This window comes from Engraulis encrasicolus, chromosome 14, assembly GCF_034702125.1.
Source record: "Engraulis encrasicolus isolate BLACKSEA-1 chromosome 14, IST_EnEncr_1.0, whole genome shotgun sequence".
NCBI lineage: Eukaryota > Metazoa > Chordata > Actinopteri > Clupeiformes > Engraulidae > Engraulis > Engraulis encrasicolus.
Window position 1 is genome coordinate 19,935,559 of NC_085870.1, and position 25,674 is coordinate 19,961,232.

The 25,674-nt window shown below is 41.7% G+C and overlaps 3 protein-coding genes across 4 annotated transcripts in view; 1 reads left to right on the plus strand and 2 right to left on the minus strand.

Annotated features, from left to right (window-relative positions):
* Nucleotides 1-882: 882 nt before the first annotated feature.
* snta1 (syntrophin, alpha 1) overlaps nucleotides 883-25,674 on the plus strand; it is a 96,426-nt gene continuing 71,634 nt past the window's right edge. Inside the window, exon 1 of one of the 2 annotated variants that reach the window (XM_063215147.1) lies at nucleotides 883-1,363. In XM_063215147.1, the coding sequence (XP_063071217.1) occupies nucleotides 1,078-1,363 (286 nt within the window). In that variant the 5' untranslated portion in view covers nucleotides 883-1,077. The remainder of the gene's footprint in view (nucleotides 1,364-25,674) is intronic. The other variant, XM_063215146.1, reaches the window with a different exon arrangement.
* Nucleotides 10,441-13,956, minus strand: LOC134462227 (toll-like receptor 13). The gene has a single exon (XM_063215141.1). The coding sequence runs from the start codon at nucleotides 13,917-13,919 to the stop codon at nucleotides 10,953-10,955; it is 2,967 nt and encodes a 988-aa protein (XP_063071211.1). The 5' UTR covers nucleotides 13,920-13,956; the 3' UTR covers nucleotides 10,441-10,952.
* Nucleotides 16,483-21,004, minus strand: LOC134462229 (toll-like receptor 13). The gene has a single exon (XM_063215143.1). The coding sequence runs from the start codon at nucleotides 19,443-19,445 to the stop codon at nucleotides 16,605-16,607; it is 2,841 nt and encodes a 946-aa protein (XP_063071213.1). The 5' UTR covers nucleotides 19,446-21,004; the 3' UTR covers nucleotides 16,483-16,604.

A 25,674-nucleotide genomic window follows, 5' to 3' on the forward strand; every position in this document is an offset into this window, starting at 1 on the left:
AGAGAGAGAGAGAGAGAGAGAGAGAGAGAGAGAGAGAGAGAGAGAGAGAGAGAGAGAGAGAGAGGGAGAGAGGGAGAGGGAGAGAGAGAGAGAGAGAGCGCGATGACACAGGAGTATGAGCAGGCAGTGGGGTGTGTTCATGTATTTGCTACTTTGGGATTCCTCTTGTCACTGCTTTGGAATTTGCTGCTCTGTTCGCTATGTAAGTGGCCCATGGATGGAAGAAGTGGGCCAGATTGATCTTTCTCTAAACAAACACTTAACTCATTTGCAGTTAAGTGCAATCTCCTGTCCTCTCTCTCTTTCTCACCCCTCGTTGTCTCGCTCACTTGTCTGTTTTCTCATCCCCACAAACAGTTGTCTGCCATACCGTAATGGGAGAAACCCATCATCAACTGCATTGCTTTGTTATTAGTAGGCCTAATTTAGCAAATAAATCATAGCTTGCCCTGCTCACATTAGTTGAAGATAGTAGGCTAATTAAATTATCCCTGAACTACCCTGAATTGACCCTGAACTACTGGTTAAAAGAATGGTTGCAAACAGTGACACATCAATGTTAGAGTGACTTAATGACAGGGAAATTAGTAGGCCTATCAAAAACAAACTAAATGTAAGCTAGTCTTCTAAAATAAATGTTTATTTCTATCAACCTTGAATGGTGAAGTAATTGCAGGGTTTGAAAATGCAATGCCTTTTTTGCATGGAGAGTGACAGTTCAGACTATTAGTGGGTAAGTTGTGTGTGGTATGAAGTTCAGTAACTCCTAGCATGGGCTAACAGACTCCACAGCACGTCATCCAGTTACTGTATAGGGGAGCGTGAGAGAAAGAGAGACGAAGAATATCGACAGAGCAAGAAAGAGAGAGGGGGAGTCGGACAGTCAGGAGAGAGAGAGAGAGAGAGAGAGAGAGAGAGAGAGAGAGAGAGAGAGAGAGAGAGAGAGAGAGAGAGAGAGAGAGAGAGAGAGAGAGAGAGAGTTGGAGGAGGGGGCTGTATCTCTTGGCATCTCTCCCCACCCCTATCTCTTTACAGGACTGCCAGCTCGTCAAGTGGTATTCCAGGAATGCGTTGAACATGGCTGCCGCGATGAAGGCACAGAAAACCGGACTGTTAGAACTTCGTATAACCGTGGACCGTTGGATCCGTGTGTTGGCCACTTTAACCGAAGACACATTGACACTAACTCCGGGAGAAGTTGGAGGGGATGAAGCCGCGAAAGCCGCTCCGGTGCCCGCAGGAGCAGTCAACGGTGACCCGGCCAACCTTGCCTCGTCTCCGGTACCGGAGACCATCACCAACGTGAAGCGCACGGTGCGCGTGACCAAGCAAGACGTTGGAGGTTTGGGAATCAGTATTAAAGGTAGGTAAGGTGAATGAAGTTAATTCAGTGAAGTTGCATGATTTGTTCCCGAATGTTCTACATTGTAACGCATAAACTTTAGCTGTCGTTTTGAAACTCGAATGGAGCGCGCGCCACTCCTTACAACTTGACTCAAGCTGTCTTTAGGATGGTTTATTTTCTCTTCTTCGTACTGTTTAACTTGTTCCTTATCTCTGCACTGCCCCATCCTTTCTCGTAAATTATATTGAGCAAGATATCTCTCCTTCAAATCCTAGCAGAGTTCCCAGGAGAAGAACGGGGAAAGACGCTCGAGTAGGCTATGTTTTATAGCCTACTCCAGGTTAACGCCAGCCAGGTCCTGCATAGACCTTTCAAAGGAAAGATTGTGAAGTTCCCTATACCATGAAGCAGTGATATTGTTTGGGACGAAGTTTCCTCTAGAAGCGAGGTATATAGGCTACTGTAGGCTACGTCACTAGTGTACTTCGCATGCAAACTGAACTTTATAAATGACTGTAGTCTGTATTATGTAATCTCTGAACTTAAAACAGTCTTGGTTTAAGTTCACCGTGTGTGTGTGTGTGTGTGTGTGTGTGTGTGTGTGTGTGTGTGTGTGTGTGTGTGTGTGTGTGTCAAGAGTTTTCGTGACCCGAGGGTATATAGGGTACTGTATATAGGCAAATCAATAAGACATTCAGGAATTCATAACTCTCCATTTACCTGTCAGCTCTTTATGCGTGGGTCTGCACAATCTCACCTGCAGCTGTAGAGAGCAGACAACTTTCTTAATGGAGACTTTCTGCACTCTATACAGAGAGGTGTATTGGTAGCCTGTAGACATGTCAGTGAAGATTAGTAATAGAGTAGAGTAGAGTACTTCTATTAATTCAGAGGGAAATTAAGGTGTCTGACAGCTCATATAGATACATAGATACAAGACATAGATAGACAAATACCTAATACACATTATTGCACATGGCAGCTTGTAAATGCACATTGTAAATGCTTGTCCGCTTGTCGGTTTATGTTTTTTGCTTTTGCAATGCAGTGCTCTCCAGTCACATGAAGTTCACAATAGCATGTTGCACTGTGTCAATGCGAAAATATGAAGTGAATACAGTGCCTTTTAAAACCAGCATCGAGCCCTTTAAGTGCCTTTAAAATAAGCAGTCACAGCGAGGGAGGGCTGGCTTTGTCCGTCATGACGGGGCAGAGGTATGCACAGTTGCTCATCAGTGTCCTGCACGCGTTGTCATGACAAGCACATCCCTCTGTGAAGCATCTCATTGGTCACTTCTCATTCTATTCACACTGCACTTCAAGATGTCACAAGGACTGTTGTTGATAGTGCTGGTAGGACAATTGAAGAGATGGAGTGTCCAGAGTTTAATGTGCTTCACACTGTGTTGTAAGAGTTTGGTTTTCTGGAACTGGACATCTTTTTGGAACTTGAAACTTAACACTATCAAGCTCTAATTTTGTACTAAGACGAATGACCATCTTCAAGGACATGTGTGTAACAAACTGTTTGTATATTCTCATGCATCAGTGTATTTGCCATTGTAGGTTTGTGGATGCTATTATCCATAAGACTAAGCTGTCTGGCGCTGTACCACACAGGCAGTGGCAATGGAGACAGTTGAGATACTGATGCATTTTGTGATGGTTTATTGTTTGTTTATGAACCCTTAATATGCATTTGTATGAGCATTGCACAATAGGATTTGCATGTTTAGTAGGACCACAAGAGCCCACAATAGTTTTTTTTGGACTGAGAGTTTTACTGACTGATTCATTCATTCTTTATGTTATGTTAATATACCATTTAGTTTTTGTCTTCATTGGTTTAAAGCAGAACTGTGTCTCCAATGGAGAGAACTACAAAGTGACACTATGTCCATCTAGACTTGTTAGTAAAGTTGAGGTCTGGGGTGCTGTGGCGCAGCGCGTTAACACACCGCAGCATATGCGGGTGGCCCAGGTTCGATTCCCGGCCTGGGTCCTTTCCTGGCCCTGTCCCGTCTCTCTCTCCCACTTCCTTCTTGTTGTCTCTTCACTGTCCTGTCTACATTAAAGGCATACAAGGCCCAAAAAAAAAACATGTTAAAAAAAGTTGAGGCCCATGCATGATGGCAAAATACAGGTAAATTCACAGCTAACCACAAAAGGCAGGACATTATACACTGTTATGAGTGCATTGCATGTTATCTATGGCGAAAGTGGTCTATAAATGCAATTTTGTAGGTTGGAAAATCAGGAATTTCAGGAATATTCGAGAAAAATCACTGTATGTACTGTATGAGAGGAGCAGGAGTAGGAGCAGGGGCCTGATCGGGACGGGACGGGACTGGAGGCCCTGGGCCTGGCCCTGGTGTACTGGCGCGACAGCTGTGGCCCCAGTGAAACAGGAGAGCTTAAATCAACAGTGTGGGTGGTAGCAAAGTCTCTCCCCTTGCTCCCCTCCTCGCCCCTCCTCGCTCCTCTCTCCCGCGAGAGAGTCACCCTCTGCCCAGGGAGGAGTCACCGGGCTGACTTGGCAGGGGGAGGTGGGGGCCGGGGTGGCTCGGCATGGGGAGGAAGGGGGCCGGGGTGGCTCAGCATGGGAATATGTGTGCCTCGAGTGGGGGATCATGGTACAGAGGCCGGGGTGGCTTGGCATGGGAAGATGTGTGCCGGCCCTTGAGTTGGGGGATGGAGGTTAAGGGCCTGGGGTGGCTTCCTTGTGTGGAAGGAGGTGGCAAGGTGTGGGTTCGAGCATGCGTTGGTGTGGTGGAGAGCTGGAGAGGTGTGAGTTGGGATTCATTGGTGCTGTGGAGAGGTGTGAGTTGGGAATTTACTGGGGCTGTGGAGGTGGTGTAGGTCGAGGATTCACTGGTGTGGTGGTGGTGGAGGTGTGGGTTGCAGGTTGGTGTGGTCTGTGCTGGGGGAGGTGGGACGGTGTGGGGTGGTGGATGGCAGCATGTGTAGCAGATTTGGGGGGGTGGGGGGTGCAGCGGGCTGGAGGGAGTGGAGGGGCCAGCTGATTCCACCACACCAACAGCTGACGAGAAACCCGTCGTAGTCATTGGTCTCATATGATAGCTGTCAATGAGGGAGGGCAGAGGGAAGAAGCCAGGCCGGTGAGAAGGTTTATTTTAAGGCAAGCCCACCCTGTGCATGTGGGGTGAGACGAGCAGACAGACACATAGAGAGAGAGAGAGAGAGAGAGAGAGAGAGAGAGAGAGAGAGAGAGAGAAAGAGAGAGAGCGTGTCTGTGGTGCTGTGATATTGAAAGAATACGAGTGGCAAATGTGACCTTGTGTTGAGTCCAAAGTGCGCTGGCTATATTTGCTCCTGTGTTATGGTCTGGCCTGGTCTGGCCTGTTAACGTCTGCAGCTGATAGCACTGACAGACAGACACACACACACACATTTGTCTGTGTGCTGCTGCAGCCCCTAGGCTTGCGATACGACACGTTTTCAATATCTTTACAGAAGATAGTTAGCCTACAAGTAGTGGTTTCTTTTACATTTTGCATTGGGATATTGGAAAGGAAATGCCGCAAAAAAACTGCTCGAAGCTGCTTGACAGCGGGAAAATCCAACAAAAATGACAACATAGGCAGATACTCATAGAGATTACAAACAACACTAACCACTTGCATGATACCTGTAGCTGTATAGTGGTAGCCATATCTGTCACACACAGAGCACCATTACGTACGTATAAAATAACCTCTATCCATTACAACACTGTGTAGGGCTGGGCAATATGACGATATATATCGTTATCGTGATTTAAAAGTGTATATCGTGACCTTTCTCCTATATCGTTTATATCGTGATAGTAATTTTATCAATTTTATATGATTGAATATCATTTAATTACATTTCATGTTGTCACAATACACACTGTAAGTTAATATAAGTGTAAAAATAAGAATAAAAATATCCATTTTAAAGAAAGGTTGTTTTGCGACATGAAAAAATAAAGAGCAAATAAAGAGAATAACTGAAAACGTATGTAATTGTGCTATATCGTGATATATATCGTTATCGTGATATAAAGTAATCCATATCGTGATATTGGGTTTTTTTCCATATCGCTCAGCCCTAACACTGTGCTAAATCACACAATAAATCTCTGACATGACCAGTACTCCAAGTTGATTTGAAGAGTTTCGTTGCAGAATGACCTAAACACCTTTTTTTATCTTTTGCATTTTATTATTGGAAATGACTGTTCAGATGTTCTTTCGTCTATGTGTGAATTCTTGCTATTCAAAGATTTTGAGAACATACTTTTTAAACCCACATAAAAGGCATTTTCCAATAAAATTCAATGCAAAAATGTCCAAAATGGATATAAGCCACTTTTGAACGAAGCTCTTCATTTGATACCTTATTATGACTTAGCAATAACACATAGTAGTACATAGGGACGCAAATTATCGATGAATTCATTAATCATTAGTTGATAGTCTTATTGATCGACTTAAGATTAATTGATAAGCGTTGATAAAATACCACATTTAAATTAATTGTATTTCAATTCTTTAATCCAAAGGTGATTTAAATATTCCCTCTTCACACACACTCTTCACATGCCCATTTCACCTGGGTCTCTTGTCAGTTGAATTGTCGATTAATTGCAATTAATGTTTTTTAATCGATTAACGCATTGATCTATCAAAGTTTATTAATTGATTAATTGTTTGCATCCCTACTAGTACATTATAGTATGTCCAGCAGCAACTGTGATGTTCGACAGCCAATTAGCCGTTTCATACATATCACCCCCACACAACCTTGACCAGTGCTCCTAATCTGAAAGGTCAGTGAGAGGGCAAGGGTGTGTGTGTGTGTGTGTGTGTGTGTGTGTGTGTGTGTGTGTTTGTCCAGTTGCACTGATTAGCGCTCGACACATGCAAGGATTATTTGGGGTTTTAAAAGGTTGGACTAGTTCTGCTGTGCGTGAGTGAGTCACATATTAGCTCTAAGCTGTCGTTTGTTCCGCGCCACGGACGGATGTGCACTGTGGATGTGCAGATCTGAGGTGAAATTCAACACCTGATCACAAATAACTGCCGAACCAACCTTGCTTTTATATTCAGACATGTTGGAGTCTCCAGTACCCATGATCATTACCCATCCAGTTCCCATCGTCATTGGCAAACTACTTGTAGGTTGTGCACTGTCAAAAGAAATGTGATGTGAAATACGTTTTGGTGAAGCAACTTTGGAAATGACATTCACAACATAAAGTCTGTAATGTTTCAGAGGACCTAGTCCTAGGTGGACAGGGCACCTTTACAATAAAGTGCTGGGGAAAACCCTGGCCGGAGTCCATGGATGTTTGACGTTGTTTGCTGGATGTTGGATGCAGACGGGGAAGATGCTGTGTGTGCCAACACTAGGTGGTGTCCCTGACCCATTGGCGTGGCGTGGCGTGGCGTGGCTGGCTGTCCAGGGTGTGTGTGTGTGTGTGTGTGTGTGTGTGTGTGTGTGTGTGTGTGTGTGTGTGTGTGTGTGTGTGTGTGTGTGTGTGTGTGTGTGTGTGTGTCTGTGTCTGTGTGTGTGTGTGTGTGTGTGTGTGTGTGTGTGTGTGTGTCTGTGGGTGTGTCTGTGTCTGTCTGTGTGTGTCTGTCTTTGTGTGTGTCTGTCTGTCTGTCTGTCTGTGTGTGTGTGTGAGAGAGAGAGAGAGAGAGAGAGAGAGAGAGAGAGAGAGAGAGAGAGAGAGAGAGAGAGAGAGAGAAAGGGGGTGGTGGAGGACATCTAAGGAGAGGCCAAGAGTGATTGATGGCGGTGGCAATTGGTGTGGTTATGCCAAGGCTACTGACAGCTTTGGCCGGGCCCGGGACAAAGTCATCCGCAAGGTCCCCCCACTCAATACATATTATGTAATGGGGACCAAATCCCCCCCCTTTCCATGGGCCCAGTACAACTGATCCCTTTGCCCAGTCAGCTTCCCTGTGTTATGTTATGCTATTTTATGCAGACACCGGTATCTCTGGGAGATTACAGACACCATCTCTGTAGTGTCACCAGCGCTGTTCGAAAGGTCAGGGGTTAGCCCAGTACAGAGTTTGGCCTACACAAAGGAGCTTATACATAATTAGCTCACTACAAGGCCTCTACGGCCACTACTAAGCAGGCCGTCTTGAAGCAGGTTTAGGTCCTATAGCTAGTGCATTATTCCTGGAAACACAGATGTAGCCTACCTAGTACGGTACGGTACGTGTTGAGCTGTGAAAAAGACGGGGAGTGTGCGGTGCGGTACACACAGAAGTATAAATCTCTAGATAAGCATCGTTCCTGTCTGTGCAACGGCAGCGCGGTGTAATGTTTCATGTCAGCCGCTCAAGGTTACCTTGTCAGGGGCTCCTTTGCGTTGCCAGATGTTCATTTACTACTTTTGGGGGTTGCTTTTGGGTTTAATGAAAAGCTGTCTCATTTCCATTGAAAACTATTGTTAGGCCTGATGGGATAATGTTGGCTTGGGTTTCCTTCAAAGTCCACAGACCAGCTGGTGCGAACACTTAAAAAAAATTAAAACTGCTTTCGTCTGGACCTCGCAGAACAGATTGAGCGACAGATTTAAGGGACGTGGTTATATACACACACACAGCATCGCAGACTCACAGCAAAAAATGCCTCCTTCTAAAGGGTGATTTTGCACTATGCTTATTAAAGAGGTTTTCTGTTTGTAATATTCATACACAGACAGTAAAGACCAATCTCATCCAGTATAAAGACCATTCAGGAAACTGAAGTCCGTCAGGTGACATACAGTAGGGTAAAGACAAAGAGTCTGAGAAGGAGTTTCTATCTTGAAGCCATTCACTTATTAAACTCCTCCTTATTATTCGATTGACATACACACACGCACACGCACACATCCATCTTCTGCATACTTTTTTTGCACTGGCCGTTCATTTCGTTGCATGCAGCACGAAAGTGTCTATGTATATACCAAGTAACCATACTTGCATCCTTGTACCCTTGTTTTGTATCGTAAACACGTCTGTGTAATACAGCTTGATCAGTAATACTACACAATATGAAATGATTTGTCAGAACTCCAGAGGAATCTTTAATAACTCCATATAGAGCTTTTACAACAGTCTGGAGAGTCAAATCACTCCAACACTGGAATCAAAAGTCAGTGTGAAATTCTGCAGGTGACCAGTGTAATTGTAACTCTACAGATGATCTTCTTCACACTCCAGTGTTAATATTCATACAATATACTGAGTAAAATTTTACTCTGACAAAGTTACACTGACCATAGATTTAAAAGAAAATGTACACTATTTTTGAGTGGGTCTAAATGCTATCTCTAATGGAGTTGATTTCAACCATCAGAGAGTTGTATTATTGCATACAGCAGGAGGTCCACAAGTGTCAGTGTCACGTCTGTCACATGTACGGTAATCAGGAGGCATCCAGGACTATATTTTTTCCCTGTCTGTCAAGGTCATTGAATGTCACATTAGGATGACCTTTTCCATCTAATTTCATCCGCCACAGAGCATGCTATGGGAGTAGCCTGGAAATGCCACGCTGCCAATGGCTGATGTGAGCAGTGCAGGAAGAGTTTTATGTTGTGTTATACAGCCTTGATTTTTGATCTGCTGCCTATCACTCTCGTCAGTGTGTGTAGTTTAGTGTTGTTGTACATCCTTCCATTTGAGCAGGTGGCAGCCATGTGTTTGTGTGTGTGTGTGTGTGTGATGTACTGGAGTGTGTGTTGTGCCTCCTTTTGACTTCAGTACAGGCAACAGTGTTTGTGTGTGTGTGTGTGTGTGTGTGTGTGTGTGTGTGTGTGTGTGTGTGTGTGTGTGTGTGTGTGTGTGTGTGTGTGCGCGTGTGTGTGCGCGCACACGTGTGAGTGTGCGTGCATGTGTGTGGGGTTTGTCACACATTTCAACCAGAGGCGAGATTGAAATGCTGGTGACATTCAGTGTGGCCTCGTCAGGTTTTATGAAGGTGGCTCATCCTGGCTCCTCTCAGCCCTGAGAAAGTGGAACAGTGTGTGTGTGTGTGTGTGTGTGTGTGTGTGCGTGTGTGTGTGTGTGTGTGTGTGTGTGTGTGTGTGTGTGTGTGTGTGCGTGTGTGTGTGCCTGTTTATGTACTTATGTGTTACTTTTGTGAGGATACAAAAAACTGAGAAAGGGCCTTTTTGGGGGGACCAAATTGCGGTCCCCACAAATTCGGTCAATGCAAGGTCCCCACAATTAGCAAAAAGCAAGCCTGTGTGTGTATTTGTGCGTGTCTGTGTCTGATTGTGTGCATGCTTGTGTGTGTGCGTTCGTGCGTGCGTGTGTGTGTGTGTGTGTGTGTGTGCGTGTGTGTGTGTGTGGAAGGAGAGGGGAGGAAGTCTCTAGTCTAGCATGAATTAAAATGCCGGCCTCTGCCATGAATCACCACCAGAGTGCCAGTTGTTCAGAGACGGACTTGGAATTAATGTGATTTAATCGGCTCGCGCAGACATTTCTCATTCCACAGACACCCAATCTCTTGCCATTATTGACAGGGTCCCCCATAAAGGGGCTCGCGGGGAAGAGGCCGCATCTATCAGCTTGGTGAACTTTCATGGACTCTGGGTTTACATCATTACTAGGGCTGTAACGATATACTCAACTCACGATTCAGTTCGTATCACGTTTTTTGACCTACAATTCGTTACATTACACGATTTCTAAAATGCATCTCATTTGAAGCTTGGAAGAACCATCACATCATATCATGTGGTTGTTTTCGGGACTGAAGGGTAACAGAACTTTGAAAGGGTGTATCACGATACTGCTTTCTTGCATCACGATACAGTATTGTGACTCTGTGTATCACGATTTCTCGATTCGATACATTATCCTTACAGCCCTAATCATTACATGAAGGGGCTCTCTCTGCTCCCAGACCGTGTTAATCTCACAATATTTAGACACAGTGCTTTATGCCATCTTTGGTACATACTGTATAATTTATTACAGTTTTTTAAGGACGTGATTCAATTTGCTGTCTTTTCGGTGTTTACTTCAAAGTAATTGGAACTAGTGTCTGTGCTTGTATACAGTGCCTATAAAAAGTCTACACCCCCCTGGTCAAATAAGACAAATCATTTCACATCTTTTTACAACTTTAATATTATTAACTATAAACTGTACAATGCAATTGAAAAACGAGCCCACATCTTTAAAGGAAAGAAGTAGAAAACAAAAATCGAAATGAATATGGTTGCATATATAGGCATGCTCTTAAAAGACTACTTGCACTGCCTTTTATTACTTTTTATTTTTTTATTATTTTAACTTTTTTAAATTATAAAGCTTAAAACATGTATGTTAATGATTAGGATTTGAAACAATAACATCAATAGTTGCATGCATTAAGACATGATTAACTAATTTAATTAAATCCCTTATGTAACATTATTTTCATCAATTACATTTAAGATTATTTAGATGTTTAGACACAAAGTTGAAGTTTTGAACTCAATTAAAGAATGCTCTGTAAGATTTTAAAATTCAGCATTACACTTCCATGTATCCCAAAGTTCTTATCACATTCCTGTCACATTACTGGTGTAACCATACACAGATCAAGATAAAGTGAAATCCAAAGAAGTCTACTCCTGTCCTAAAAGAATGGGATTTTCTTCTTTCTTGGTGTTCATGGCCATTCGTAGTTTTTGCCAGAAGATGGTCCTATCCTCCCCTGGTTTGGGCCAGCAGAGGTATGTTTGCTTCTTCACCAGTTTCCGCATTCTGTGGTATGGGGATAGCTGTTGTGATGGGATGTCTTCCAAGAAGACCAGGATGAGCACATCATTGTTCTCCTCAAACAGCCTGAAGCTGGCCACCTGAATCTCCCTGGAGCACCACTCGCTCCTCAAGTAGTTTCGCGTCACCACACAGATTGTCTTTCGGCTGTTGTAGATGCCGTCTACAATGTTGTCTATGATGGGCTTGCCTGGCTCAAAGTCCCTATGGTGCAAACACAGTCTACATCCTTGTTCGGCCTCCAGATTGGGCAACAGTTCCCGAAGGACCCAAAGTTCATCCTGGGAGTTGTAGGAAATGAAGGCATCATACATGAAGCCATGTTGCTTCTGTCTCTGCTTTTTATTTTTGTCATAGAGGTAGGCAAGGAAAAGGTAGTATGCATATACCAGCTGAAATCGCATGAAGTTGTAAATGAAAGATACCAAGAGTGTAACAGTTACCAAAGAGGAGCTTCCTGCAAAGTAGAGGAACTCTAAATTCAAGGTGCAGGAGCTTGTCTCTAGTTTTTCTAGATATTGACTCTTGAATGTTGAGGGATAGCTGCATTGATATTTATTAAAGAATATTACCTGGGTCTGATTTGATTTTTTGGCCCAGTGAAGTAACCATTCATTGCTACAGTCACAAATAAATGTGTTGTTTTGGAGGTCAACATACTCTAAATTAGGAAGGGACTCGATTATAGTTTGGTTGAATCCCTGAAGTTGATTGTTCATCACCTGAAGGCTTCTGAGTTGTGTAAGATTTGCACCAATTATAAAGTTTAATGATGGAAGTGAACTGTGTTTTAAATGGAGCTCAGACAGCGCACCAATGGGTTGAAATATCTTGGGAGATAAGGACATTTCTGTCGTGAATACGTTCTTACTTAGGTCCAGGTACCGAAGCTTGGGAGTGTACACAAAAGTCTCTGGGTGAATGTATTGAATGTTGAGGTCCACTCCATGAAGTTTAATAAGAGAGCTCAAGCCTTTCAGTAGGTTAGATGGAAAGATATTCATGAAATGCCTCTGGCCGGTAATCATAAGCACTTTAAGGGACTTCAACATTGTGAATGGTGGATTTGTAAGATTTTGACTTTCAAACTGTAGGGAATTGTCATTCAAATTCAGAAGTTCCAAGTTCTGCAAACCATTAAAAATTCTTGGATCTGAAAATGCACTTTGTTTAAGGTGATTTGCAGTAAGGACCAGTTCTTTTAAATGTACTAATCCATCAAATGCATTTTTTGATATGCTGTTTATTTGATTATCATAGATGCGTAGATATTGAAGAGCACTCAGTTTACTGAAAGTGCCGTCATGTAGTTTAGTTATCTTATTGCTGTGCAAGTCCAAAGTCTTCAGTTTTGGGAGATGACCTTTAAAAGCGTTTCTCACAGTTAACAGTCTATTGGACCCCAATAATAGCAACTTAAGGTTTGGAAGATAGTGGAAAGTGCATTTACTAATCTTGTCAATGTGATTCTTGTAAAGATATAGCCTAGCCAAAACTGTATGGTTGCTGAAATCAGAGCATGTGACCTGTTTTATTTTGTTATTGGAAAAGTCAAGCAATGAAACTGTGGGCAGAACATGAGTAATATTATTGAGTTCAGTAATGTTTGTATTTCTTACTTTTAGTGTCTGGAGTTGATTCAGTCCCTCAAACACAAGTGAGGACATTTTATATGTTGTGGTGTCTCTGAATTGTATTTCTTGTAATTGATTGCACGATTTGAATAATCGGTCACTAAGTACTGAGATGTTGGGTTGTAGTAAGTAAAGTTTATGTATACGACTGCAGGTCCTGTCTAAAAAGTCCTCAAAATGTGGTGTTGTTAAGCTACTGACTTGGAGCATTTTCAGGGATGAATTGAAGGTTTGTACGATTTTTACTGTCAAATCGTCTGATGTTTGTAATCCGCTAACATTGAGTGTCTCCACTGAGCCCAGAAAAGATGGATCCTCCACAATCCATTGGAAAGACCTATTATGACCACAATAGGAGATATCCAGATAGCAGAGGTATGGAAGGATGTTGTTAGTTATCTGGAACATCTTCAGTGGGTTTGAAAATAAATCAAGTCTGCGTAGTTGCAGAGGTTTAGTTGAAAGGTTATGAGACACAAAGCTAGTGATGTTATTGTTTTCAATTTTTAACTCAAATAAATTTGGCAAGTGTAAAATGCCCTTCACAGACTCCATGACTATGAGCCGGTTATTTGCCAGATTCACATGTGTCAAATTGGAGAGTGAATCAAAAGCTGATGGGTCAATGTCCTCAATTTTATTGTGATCTAATCGCAGCACAGAGAGGCTCACTAGTCCCTGTAGACAGCCTCTGGTTATATGTTTTAGCTGATTTCTAGTCATGAAAAGTTCTTGCAGGTGAACAAGATCTTGGAATGCGCCATCATCTATCCATGAAATGTTGTTGTAAGACACATTAAGAGCTCTTAGATTTGAGATGTTCCTGAAGTCTGTCACCTTGATCTTTGAGATGTGATTGCGGGAAATATCCAGTTCCTTTACGTGAGTGGGGAGCTGCAATGGAACAGTTTTCAAGCCCATGTCACAGCACGACACATGGCACATGGTGTCGTTTGGCAACATGGTGAGGTTGCAGTTTCTGACAAAGAACTGGTGTGATGGTGCACCGAAAAACCCATAGAGAAAAACGTGAAAAAGTGCTGCTCCTAAAGAAGTCATATTTCTAAAAAAATAGGATTTGCTTGTAGTTTTTGTGACGGTTTCCAATATCTGAAAAGAAGTATTTGAAAAGAAAATGAATTGCCAGTTCATTGACATATCCACAAAGTAAGGGTGCATTTTGAAACATTATTCTCTCTCTCTCTCTCTCTCTCTCTCTCTCTCTCTCTCTCTCTCTCTCTCTCTCTCTCTCTCTCTCTCCCCCTCTCTCTGTGTGTCTCTCTCTCTACTATACTGTATGTGTAAGATATACAGTAAGATAAGATATACTATACTGTATGTGTAGCAACACAACATTATTTTTTATTTGTGCAGATTGTGTTAAGATTGAAAAAGAAGTTTCATCAATTACAGCTTATGCTGCATCTCAATGCCTCCATGGCCACAATGAATGAGAAATTTCATTGGCATATTGATATGCACTTCATGTGCTGTGCAGCCCAATACAACCTCTGCACATTTAACAATTGGTATCACTACAGGATGAATTAAATCCTATGTCATAGATTGCAAATAATACTTGTAGACGGCTGACTGGTAAAGGTACGAACCACATGTTGCTCTGCAGTCAAATGACGTCTGATGACTGATCCTCAGGTGTATGAGAGAAGAATATTCCCATCAGTTTGGAAAGACACGAGACACTAAGATGATTTTGTGTTTTAATACATTAAAGAAGTCTGATGACTGAGCTTCAGACATATGAGAGAAGAACACGCCTATCAAATGGAAAAGTCACGAGTCACAAAGAGGATGTAAAATAGCTGACAAGCAAATATCTCCTTAAGGAAGCAGAAGTAGTATCATGAAAGCTTACTGATAATTCACTGATATTATGCAAACAGAATGTAATTGTAGTTGCATTTCACACAACTGTGTCTAAAACAATTAAACACCTCAAATTTGCAGAGTTGCCCACATGTGCGCAAGTCCGCATACGTATGGTACCACCACTGTACAATACACAATATTTCCTACAGAAAAAATGTCAGCACACCACAGGGTTAACTGGTATAAGAGCCATGCGATCACCATCGTAGAAAAGGTTATGCTACTGCTCCCCGAGTCATATTTTTCACACATGGGGTGCTCTTCACTGTCAAACCACATTGTCTTGCAATATTTAGTCACAGTGTTTTATGCCATCTTGGGTACATTTTATTATTTTGATTCATGGTGTCTTTTCAATGTTTACCTGAAGTGACTTGAGTCTTGTGTGCTTATATATAACCCTGATGATGTAGATGTATAAAGTTCATATGGATTTTACAAAATTAAACAAGATAAGTCCTAAAACAAAGTCAGTGCAGATGGTTATACTTTATAAGATGCTTTAAAAACATCAACAACAACAATACATTATTTTGTCAATTATTATTAGGACATCAGACAATAACATGAATGGCGTCTGACATGAGGGCAAAATTAATAGAATTGACAGTGCTGATTTTGTGTTGTGTTTTTTTGATCATTTTGTTTCAGATTACTGTGATGATAGAAAAAAAGATATATGAATTATATTACAGAATGTGCTCTAAAACAATCTAAGAGTTTAGAATTTAACTGCATTCCATGGACCTCAACGCTCTTTAGAAGTATTGTTGTCCAAACATTCCTGTCACACATTTGTGTAACCACGCAGAAAGATTGAATAAAATCAAGTCTACTCCCTTAAAATAATTCTTCTTTCGTTCCCATAAAGGGGCTCATGGAGAAGAGGCCACATCTATCAGCTTGGTGAACTTTCATGGTCTCTGGGTTGCATCATTACATGATGGAGGCTCTCTCTGCTCCCAGACCGTGTTATCTCACAATATTTAGATAGAGTGCTTTATGCAATCTTTGGTACATATGACGTAGCCCCTTAATGCACGCCGTACCTCCTGTGGCACGCTGTAATAGGCATTGCAAGTTAACTACTATAGTACTACACTACTATGACAGCGCACGGCGCCTTTAGTTATACATTACGACTTGATCATTGCCACTCTAGTAACAGCTAATTTATAATGCCGTGTCTTAAGGGGTTATTACATTTTTAATGACATGATTCAATTTGCTGTCTTTTCTGTATTTACTTCAAATTGGAACTAGTGTCTGTGCATGTATACAGTGCCTATAAAAAGTCTAAGTTACACACCCCTGGTCAAATGTCAGGTTTTTATGAAGTAAACAAATGACAGAAAGACAAATAATTTCACACCTTTTTACAACTTTAATATTAACTATAAACTGAACAATTCAATTGAAAAACAAGCCCACATCTTTAAAGGAAAAAAGTAGAAAACAAAAATCGTAAATTAATATGGTTACATATATAGGCATGCTCTTAAAAGACTACTTGCACTGCCTTTTATTACTTTTTATTTTTTTATTATTTTAAGTTTTTTTTAATTATAAAGCTTAAGTTGTGCCTTATGAAGGTCTAAGGACCGAAAGCTTGCAAGTCAAGTAAAGCTTCTTTGCACAAAAATAGACCCCAAGTGTGCGGATCGTCTTCTTTTTATACAGAAATTATAAAGCTTAAAACATGTATGTTAATGATTAGGATTTGAAACAATAACATCAATAGTTGCATGCATTGAGACATGATTAACTAATTTAATTAAATCCCTTATGTAACATTATTTTGATCAATTACGTTTAAGATTATTTAGATGTTTAGACACAAAGTTGAAAAGAATGCTCTGTAAGATTTTAAAATTCAGCATTACACTCCCATGTATCCCAAAATTCTTATCACATTCCTGTCACATTACTGGTGTAACCATACACAGATCAAGATAAAGTGAAATCCAAAGAAGTCTACTCCTGTCCTAAAAGAATGTGATTAGTTCTCATGGCCATTCGTAGTTTTTGCCAGAAGATGCTCCTATCCTCCCCTGGTTTGGGCCAGCAGAGGTATGTTTGCTTCTTCACCAGTTTCCGCATTCTGTGATATGGGGATAGCTGTTGTGCTGGGATGTCTTCCAAGAAGACCAGGATGAGCACATCATTGTTCTCGTCAAACAGCCTGAAGCTGGCCACCTGAATCTCCCTGGAGCACCACTCGCTCCTCAAGTAGTTCCGTGTCACCACGCAAATTGTCTTTCGGCTGTTGTAGATGCCGTCTACAATGTTGTCAATGATGGGCTTGCCTGGCTCAAAGTCCCGATGGTGCAGACACAGTTTCCATCCTTGTTCGGCCTCCATATTGGGCAGCAGTTCCCTAAGCACCCAAAGTTCATCCTGGGAGTTGTAGGAAATGAAGGCATCGTACATGAAGCCATGATGCTTCTGTCCTCTGTGCCGCTTTCGATCATAGAGATAAGCAAGGAAAAGGTAGTATGCATATACCAGCTGAAATCGCATGAAGTTGTAAATGAAAGTCACCAAGAGTGTAGCAATCACCAGGGAGGAGCTTCCTGCAAAGTAAATGAATTCAATATTTATGGTGCAGGAGTTTGTGTTCAGGTCTTCCAGGTGTTGGTTTTTGAAGGCTGGGGGATAGCTACAGTGATAATTATTAAAGTATATTACCTGGGTTTGTCTTGATTGTTTGGCCCAGTGAAGAAACCATTCATTGCTACAGTCACAAATGAATGTGTTGTTTTGGAGGTCAACATACTCTAAACTGGGAAGGGACTGGATTATTGTCTGGTTGATTCCCTGAAGTTGATTGTTCATCACCTGAAGATTTTGGAGTTGAGAAAGGTTTGCATCAATTACAAAGGTCAATGACGGAAGTAAATTTTTTGATAAACGGAGCTCTGACAGTGCAGGGATGGGATGAAATACCCCTGAGGATAAAGAAGATTCTGTCGTGAATACGTTCCTGCTCAAGTCCAGGTACTGGAGATTGGGAGTGTGTGTGAAGGTGTCTTGATGGACGTACTGAATGTTGAGGTTTTCTCCATGAAATGAAATCAATGAGTTCAGGCCAGCCAGTAGGTTTGAAGGCAAGTTACTCATCCCATGCCTCTGGCTGTTAACAAGCAGGACTTTCAGGGACTTTAACATTGTAAAAGGTGGATTTTGAAGTTTTGTAGTGTCAAACTCTATGTAATTGTCATCCAAATTTAGCACTTCCAGGTTGTGCATACCTTTAAAAATTCCTGGATCATTAAATGTGTTTTGTTTAAGGTGGTTTGCTGTAAGGACCAGTTCTTTTAAATTTTGCAATCCTTCAAAAGCATTTTTTGATATGCTGATTATTTGATTATCATAGATGCGCAGATATTTAAGAGCATTCAATCCACTGAAAGTCCACCCATTTAGTTTACTTATCTTATTGCTGTGCAAATCTAAAGTCATCAGTTTTGGAAGATGACCATTAAAAATGTGTCTCACATCTAAAAGTTTATTCGAGCCCAATAGTAGCACTTGCAGGTTTGGAAGATACTGAAAAGTACAATTCCTAATCATGTTAATGTCATTGCCGTAAAGGTAAAGTCTTTCCAAAAGAGTTAGGTTGTTGAAATCAGAACATGTGACATGATCTATATTGTTATTAGAAAAGTCAAGTAGTGACAGTGAAGGGAGAATGTGTGTGACATTATTAAGTTCAGTAATTTTTGTACTTCTTACTTTCAATGTCTTGAGTTGATTCAATCCTTCAAATGCAAGTGCGGACATTTTAGATGTTGTGTTGTCTCTAAAATGAATTACTCGTAATTGGTGGCATGATTTGAAGAAGCTGTCACTTAGCACATGGATATTGGGTTGTTCTAAGATTAGAGTTTGTAGATGGCTGCAGGTTCTTTGAAAAAAGTCCTGAAAACCTGGTGTTGATAATTCGCTGATTTGGAGAGTTTTCAGGGATGAATTAAAGGTTTGTACAATTTTTACTGTCAAATCTTCTAAAGTTTGAAGTCCACTCACATTGAGTGTCTCCACTGCACCAAGAAAAGATGCATCCTCCACAATCCATTGCAAAGACCCATTATACACGTAGCTACAGGTGGAGATATCCAGATATCCAAGGTATGGAAGGATGTTGTTTGTTATCCGAAAAGTCTTCAGTGGGTTCGAAAATAAATCAAGTCTCCGTAGTTGCAGAGGTTTAGTTGAAAGGTTATGAGACACAAAACTAGTAATGCTGTTGTTTTCAATTTTGATCTCAAATAAATTTGGCAAATGTAAAATGCTCTTCACAGACTCCATGACTGTGAGCCGGTTATGTGCCAGATTTACATGTGTCAAGTTGGAAAGGTCAAGGAAAGCTGATGGGTCAATGTCCTCAATTTTATTTTGATCCAGTCGCAGCACAGTGAGGCTCACTGGTCCCTGTAGAAATCCTCTGGTTATATGTTTCAGCCGATTCCTAGTCATGTAGAGCTCTTGCAGGTGAACAAGATCTTGGAAAGCGCTGTCTTCTATCCATGAAATGTTGTTGTAAGACACATTAAGAGCTCTTAGATTTGAGACGTTCCTGAAGTCTGTCACCTTGATCTTTGAGATGTGATTGCGGGAAAGATCCAGTTCCTTTACGTGAGTAGGGAGTGGCAGCGGAACAATTTTCAAGCCCATATCACAGCACGACACATGACACATGGTGTCTTTGGGCAACACGGTGAGGTTGCAGTATCTGACAAAGAACTGGTGTGATGGTGCACTGAAAAGCCCATAGAGAAATATGTGAAAAAGTGCTCCTCCTAAAGAAGTCATATTTCCCACACCACAATCACTTGTAGTTTCAGGCTGTCTTCATGTTCTGAAATAGATTATTTGGAAAGGAAATGAATTGGCAGTCAGTTCACACGTATCAAAAAGCAATGATTCTCTCTCTCATCTCTCTCTCTCTCTCTCTTTCTCTCTCTCTCTCTCTCTCTTTCTCTCTCTCTCTCTCTCTGTGCATTCAGGCCAAATGAGTAGCCTGCTGGTGCCCATTTCCGACCGCAGATGTTAGCATGACTGGAATAAATGGGAATCTTCACATATTCATATGAGGTTCATTGTACATTGAAACCCAATACGGTTTCATTGCGCTTGCCCATTCTTAGATGTACAACATTAAATGTGCATTGTGTAAGATGGCGGCCGGAGTAGGTATTGCAAATAGACTGCTCATTGCAACTGTGCTGTCTAGTGCCAAATTTGATCTTTTCATTACCAAATAATGAACTAATATTGTACCAGAGATATACTAGTAGTAAATATGTACTAGCACTATATACTGGTATGACCAAAGTACAGCAAGTTTTTCAGCCAAAAATTCCCATCTCTGGAATTGTATGGCAATATGGCAAGTATGGAAAGTGCAATTTTCCGAGTCATAATGAATACTGTACTTAGAATTTGATGATGGTGATAAGCATTCATGAAAAAGGTAATATTTGTGAATGGGCAGCATGAATTCTGGAAATAAACCACTGACATATTACACAGTGCACCTTTAATGGAATCCTTAGGTTTATCATAAAGCTATTGATACTAAAAGATGTAGCAGGTAAGGGTACGTACCGTATCTTGCTGTGCAGTGTGATTAAGTGAGACGACAAAGTTTCTGATGCACAATATGAGCCTGGCATCACCAGAACACGAGTCATGAGACACCAAAGAGGATGTGATGAAATAGCTGACCTAAAAGTGCTTATTTAAGCAAGCAGAAGTAATAGCAGCACAGTGAACCAAAGACACCAAAACTAATCATATGTGGCAATGAAAGAAATTAGATGCTCAGAATTGCCAGAGGTATGACATCATTTGATACACTAATTGTGTGATTATTTACCCAGTTTATCTGTGCTCGATGTTCGACAAAGACCCAATGAGCTTTGGCTGTTTGAAGAATAGGCTTATTTCCATTGAAGAAAATCATTGCACTCATGTTGAAAGACAATGTGAGTAATCCTGCAAGACATAATGCCCTGTGTACATCAAGCGCTACCAACGCGACCCAGGTAGCTGGGGTGGTTGAAGAAGTTTCGCCATGAATTAGTTTTATTCGCTCTGGACGCTGCACTGACATGTTTGATTCAGCTAATCACATAACGGCTCTGTCTTGACAGCCTGGGACATTCCTGGATATGAACGTTTGTAACGCCGCATTATGTAATAACGGTGCAATATGTAATAAGGTAACAAATTATTACATAATGCGGTGACAATTGCCGCATTGTGTAATAATTTACGCATTTCGTAATACATTTCTTGAACGCATTTCGTAATAACTTTTTTCTCATCTTGTAATAAATTATTACAAAATGCGAAATTTATTACGGAATGCGGCCGCAACTTTTTTTTTTGATGGAAATGTAATAACATGGTGCATTATGTAATAATTTATATGGATATGTTTTTTCTGCACTTGGATTCAGTAGGCACAGCACACACATACTCAGTGACATGGTAGTCACTGCCCTCTCTCTCATTCTTCTCAGTTCTCAAACTGCTCGAGAGTCGCGAATGATGCGGTTAAAACCGTTAAGAAATCATTTCACAACTTGTTGCGTGCAACGAGTCCAGCGAATGTCTGCACTTTCTGCTACATTACACCAATTTACAACGACATTAAATAAGCCAGGTCTAAACACTTCACGAGGTGGTGAAAACTTGTCTTGCACTTGCGTGGGTCTGTGGCGAGAGAGAGAGAGAGAGAGAGAGAGAGAGAGAGAGAGAGAGAGAGAGAGAGAGTGTGTGTGTGTGTGTGTATGTGTGTACGCACGGAGACAAACCTGGCCCATATTGATCTTAAGCCCCATCTTGGCTCTTTGGAAATATTCTTACCATTACAAAGTCTATTTTAACACATTGAGTACCGACGACGTAATAATGCGTTTTTCACGCCCATGCGTTGTATACCAAAACGCAAAAATACGTTTTTGCATTTAAATATCATATTTTGAATCTACACCCTTCAATGGACAATATATGTGATTTTGGTAGCTCTGTGATGGACATAAATGACAACATTTGCAGTCCAAAGTTGTTTGATTGTTATGATGTTTGAGTGTTATGATTTGGATATTTTAATTTAACTTACCGAGATGTCTGGATGCCAACCCATGTCGCCTATCGCGCTGCCTGCATTGATTTCCCTAGTACGGTCACTGTAGCATGTGTTGTCTCTGACTTCACGCAATAGGTAAACACCATTGTATATCGTGCCTGGAGTATCTTGAACTTTCTGGACTTGCTAGACCTTTACCAGATCCTTGGATCCAAATGGCACCCGATATGTGATTGGAGTAATGCGCTCCGATTTGGACGTTTGATCGCCAAAAAGATAAGTTTCTGTGTCTTCCTGTATGTGAGAAGCCAGAAGCTAGCATGGCTACATATCATGATTCCCTGATTGTCGCTCCCAACGCAGGACGCTCCCCTGTCGGCTCGCCCCCACTAGCCAGACTATCGATCCCACCGCCATATAACGGAGCTAGTTATCTTTTTGATGTTAGTTTTTTGTTTCTAACCCTAACCTAACTCTAACCTTAAATTGCTTGTATGTGGCAGTGTATGATAATATGTGAAATATAATCGGGTGGGACTACACGTCCGGGAGTGATAGAAACACCTGGGACTAGTATTACACGTCCGGGAGCGATCTCAGTTGGGAGTGTCCATCTGCCACCGCATATGATTCGGATCGGATGGGCTAGGCTACATCTAAGCATCATATCATTTGGATTTGTTGTCAATGTTGGGCTATTATTTCGGGAGTCATCGGGAGCTATTTTAGCAAATGTCTCACCCTCTGCATGTGTGCAAAGAGTTTGTGTTCAGTCCACGTGAAAAACGGGGATTTCAAAGGGCATCGATTGCTGGTGTCGTAGTGTGACAGAGCAGGAGGTGTGCTGCCGTATTCGTGAATCGTGCTATGTTGTTGTTTCCCTAGTAGCCTACGATCGGTAGCGTGTATTGTGTCTGACTTCACGCAATAGGTAAACACAGAGACCATTGTATATCGTGCCAGGAGTATCTTGAACTTTCTGGGCTTGCTACCTAGACCTTTACCAGATCCTTGGATCAAAATGGCACCCGAATTGGTAATTGGAGTAATGCGCTCCGATTTGGAAGTTTGATCGCCAACCAGATAAGTTTATGTATTTGATTATTCACCCCCATGTTGAACTGTCTTCCTGTATGTGAAAAGCCAGAAGCTAGCATAGATGGCTACATATGGATCGGATGGGCTACATCTAAGCATCATATCATTGGCATTTGTTGTCAATGTTGGGCTATTATTTCGGGAGTCATCTGGAACTATTTTAGCAAATGTCCGACCTTCTGCATGTGTGCAAAGAGCTTGTGTTCAGTCTGTGTGAAAAACGTGGATTTCGAAGGGCATTGATTGCCGGTGTCGTAGTGGTTTAGAGCAGAGGTGTGTCTTGAACGAGCAGGAAGATGTGTGTTCAGAGCTAACCTTGCACCAAATTGTGATTAAAACCAACTCATCCCCTTTCAAACTCGTCACATTCTGAAGAAGCGCACCCTTCACAAAAACCTCAATATCTCCGATTGTAGCTGAATTCCATGGATACCCGCTTCGGTTTAGCGTGGGTTTACTCGGCAATAAAAGCTCGTAGAGACACACAGTTTTCACCTACTAAGAGGGCAGCGTCTCCACTTTCGAACGAGTCATAACATATTTCAGTGGCCCTATCACATAATAAGCTGTGAGTCTACAAAAAACGTCAAAAAAGGGCTTAGAACGCTGGTATTCTACGGCATAATTCCGTGAGCACCGCCGGTATTCAATGTGTTAATAGTTTCCCCCAAACGACATGAATCAAATCCCAGGAAAAGACCAACCATTTTAAGTGACTCGTGGGGAGCTGTCCATGCTGGTGGTGCTTAATTTTTCCCGATATTTGCCCGTGGAGTAGTGAGTCTTTCATGTCTGCCTACATGACCTTGCGCGCCAGGGTCTGACCATGGTGCTTTTTGCCCGTGGAGTAAGGAGACTGTCTTCTTGCAAAGCAAGAAGTCATAGCACCCGAGAAAAATGCCACTCTTGTTAAAAATTACATAGGTATGCTTAGGCCTATGTCCTATTTTCAATTTCAGTCCACTGTTAAGTAGGCCTATTAGGCTGCAATCAAATTCAATAGCCTATGCTCATCCACATGCACGCGAAAAACAATAACCCAAGCGGCGGGACTAATTCGATTATATTCCTTCCAAGAATGTCCGAACGTCACAAAAATCAGTTATTTGCATTGTCCGTAATTATACCAAACAAAAAGGTATCAATAGAAGAAATCAAGTCTTCAGTTTCGATAATCCACGTTACAAATCCTCAACAACAGCAAGCCATTCCTTCTCTGCTATGAGGCTGGAAACGGAACAAGTGCAGACAGTAGGCTATATGACCACGTTGATGCTGCACGGCTTGAAAGGATTCTGTCTAAATTAAATATCTTGGATAGCCTATATAGACCTAGGCCTAACTAGATGTGTTGCAATACAGATTCATTTTCTATAGCCAGAAGTGTTCCGTTGGACTGACGAAACCGAACACGATCAAGTTTGCAACTTCTTTCCCTCATGCGCTGTCCGTCAGCACCACCTGTCATTAGACGTCCGATTAGCTTTCATTACGTGCTGAGGGAAAAACCCTCGCCATTAGGCCTATGTGCTGTTGCACTGTTGTGAGGGATATCACCAAATAATTTAGATAAAAGTCAGAACATTATTTTGGCAATGAAAGGCACACAGGTGGCTGGAAGCTCAAGCAGTCTTCAGTCTGTTCATTTAAGTTTGTTTGGTGCTCTTGGATATCGGGGATCAAGTTCATGTAGAGAGAAGAGTTCATCCAAGCACTCCAAAATAAGGTGTCCAAACGGGAAGTTACATTAAAAAGGCTTTAATGGTACTGGGCTGGGGTTACATTAAAAAGCCGACATGTTTCGACCTCACCAGGTCTTCATCAGGGCTACGTTCACCATTGAAAAGAAAGGCCTCCCTTAAATAGTGAAATCACCACATGTGACCCATTACGCACTACACACATTTGCGCACACCTGAGAAAACAAAGATAAAAAAATAGCCTGGGGTAATAAGTGATGCCACAGAAAAAAAATGACCAGAAGTACAAATAAGCATCACAAAAAACAAGTAAAATCAATATCCTCATTTAGACCAGGATAGCGCATGGCATCCAGTTGGTGTATCCAAAAAGTCTCCCTCTGATTAAGTCTTTTTAGCCTGTCCCCACCCCTCGGAAGAGGTTTGATATGTTCGACGCCCTGCATGCGCAGCAGAGAATCATTTTTACCATGGTATTCATTGAAATGTTTCGCCATGGGATAGTCAAAATTGCCCACTCTGATAGCATATTTATGTTCTGCTAGCCTATCTCGCATGCGCCTTTTTGTGCGTCCGATATAAAAGAACCCTTCAGCGCAAGGACAAGTTAGGCGGTATGTGACAAATGTAGAATTGCAATTAATTAAATCTCTCTGTCCAAATTCTCTCGTGGTTTTAGTATCCACAAAAGATTTGGCTTGTGTAACATTTGGGCAGTGAGGGCAGTTCATACATCTATAGGTGCCAATGGGTTTACGCAGCCAGGTTTCTCTCTTTTTCACCTGTAGGTAAGAGCGCATTAATTTATCTCCTAGGCTGGGTGCACTCTTTAAAGACACCACGGATGGTTCTGGGAACACCTCACGTAGTTGCGCATCACTTTCAATAATGGACCAATTGTTCTTAATAATTTGCCTGATCTGCGTCGCTTGTGTACTATATGTCGTAACAAAAAAAGGACGGGACTGCTGGTGTTGATGATGTTTCTTTTTGGTCAATAACGTGTTGCGTTGTAGGGAACGCGCTTCACTGTATGCGTTTTGGATTGCTTCAGGGTGATAGGCTCTATCACTGAATCTTTTCTCCATCAGCTCGGCCTGCTCGTGAAAATCATTTTCGAAATTACAGATACGCCTTAATCTCTGGA

Excerpts from the sequence above, each read along its gene's own strand:
- LOC134462227 (XM_063215141.1), bottom strand. The coding sequence starts at position 13,919 with ATGCACCCTTACTTTGTGGATATGTCAATGAACTGGCAATTCATTTTC.
- LOC134462229 (XM_063215143.1), bottom strand. The coding sequence starts at position 19,445 with ATGACTTCTTTAGGAGGAGCACTTTTTCACATATTTCTCTATGGGCTT.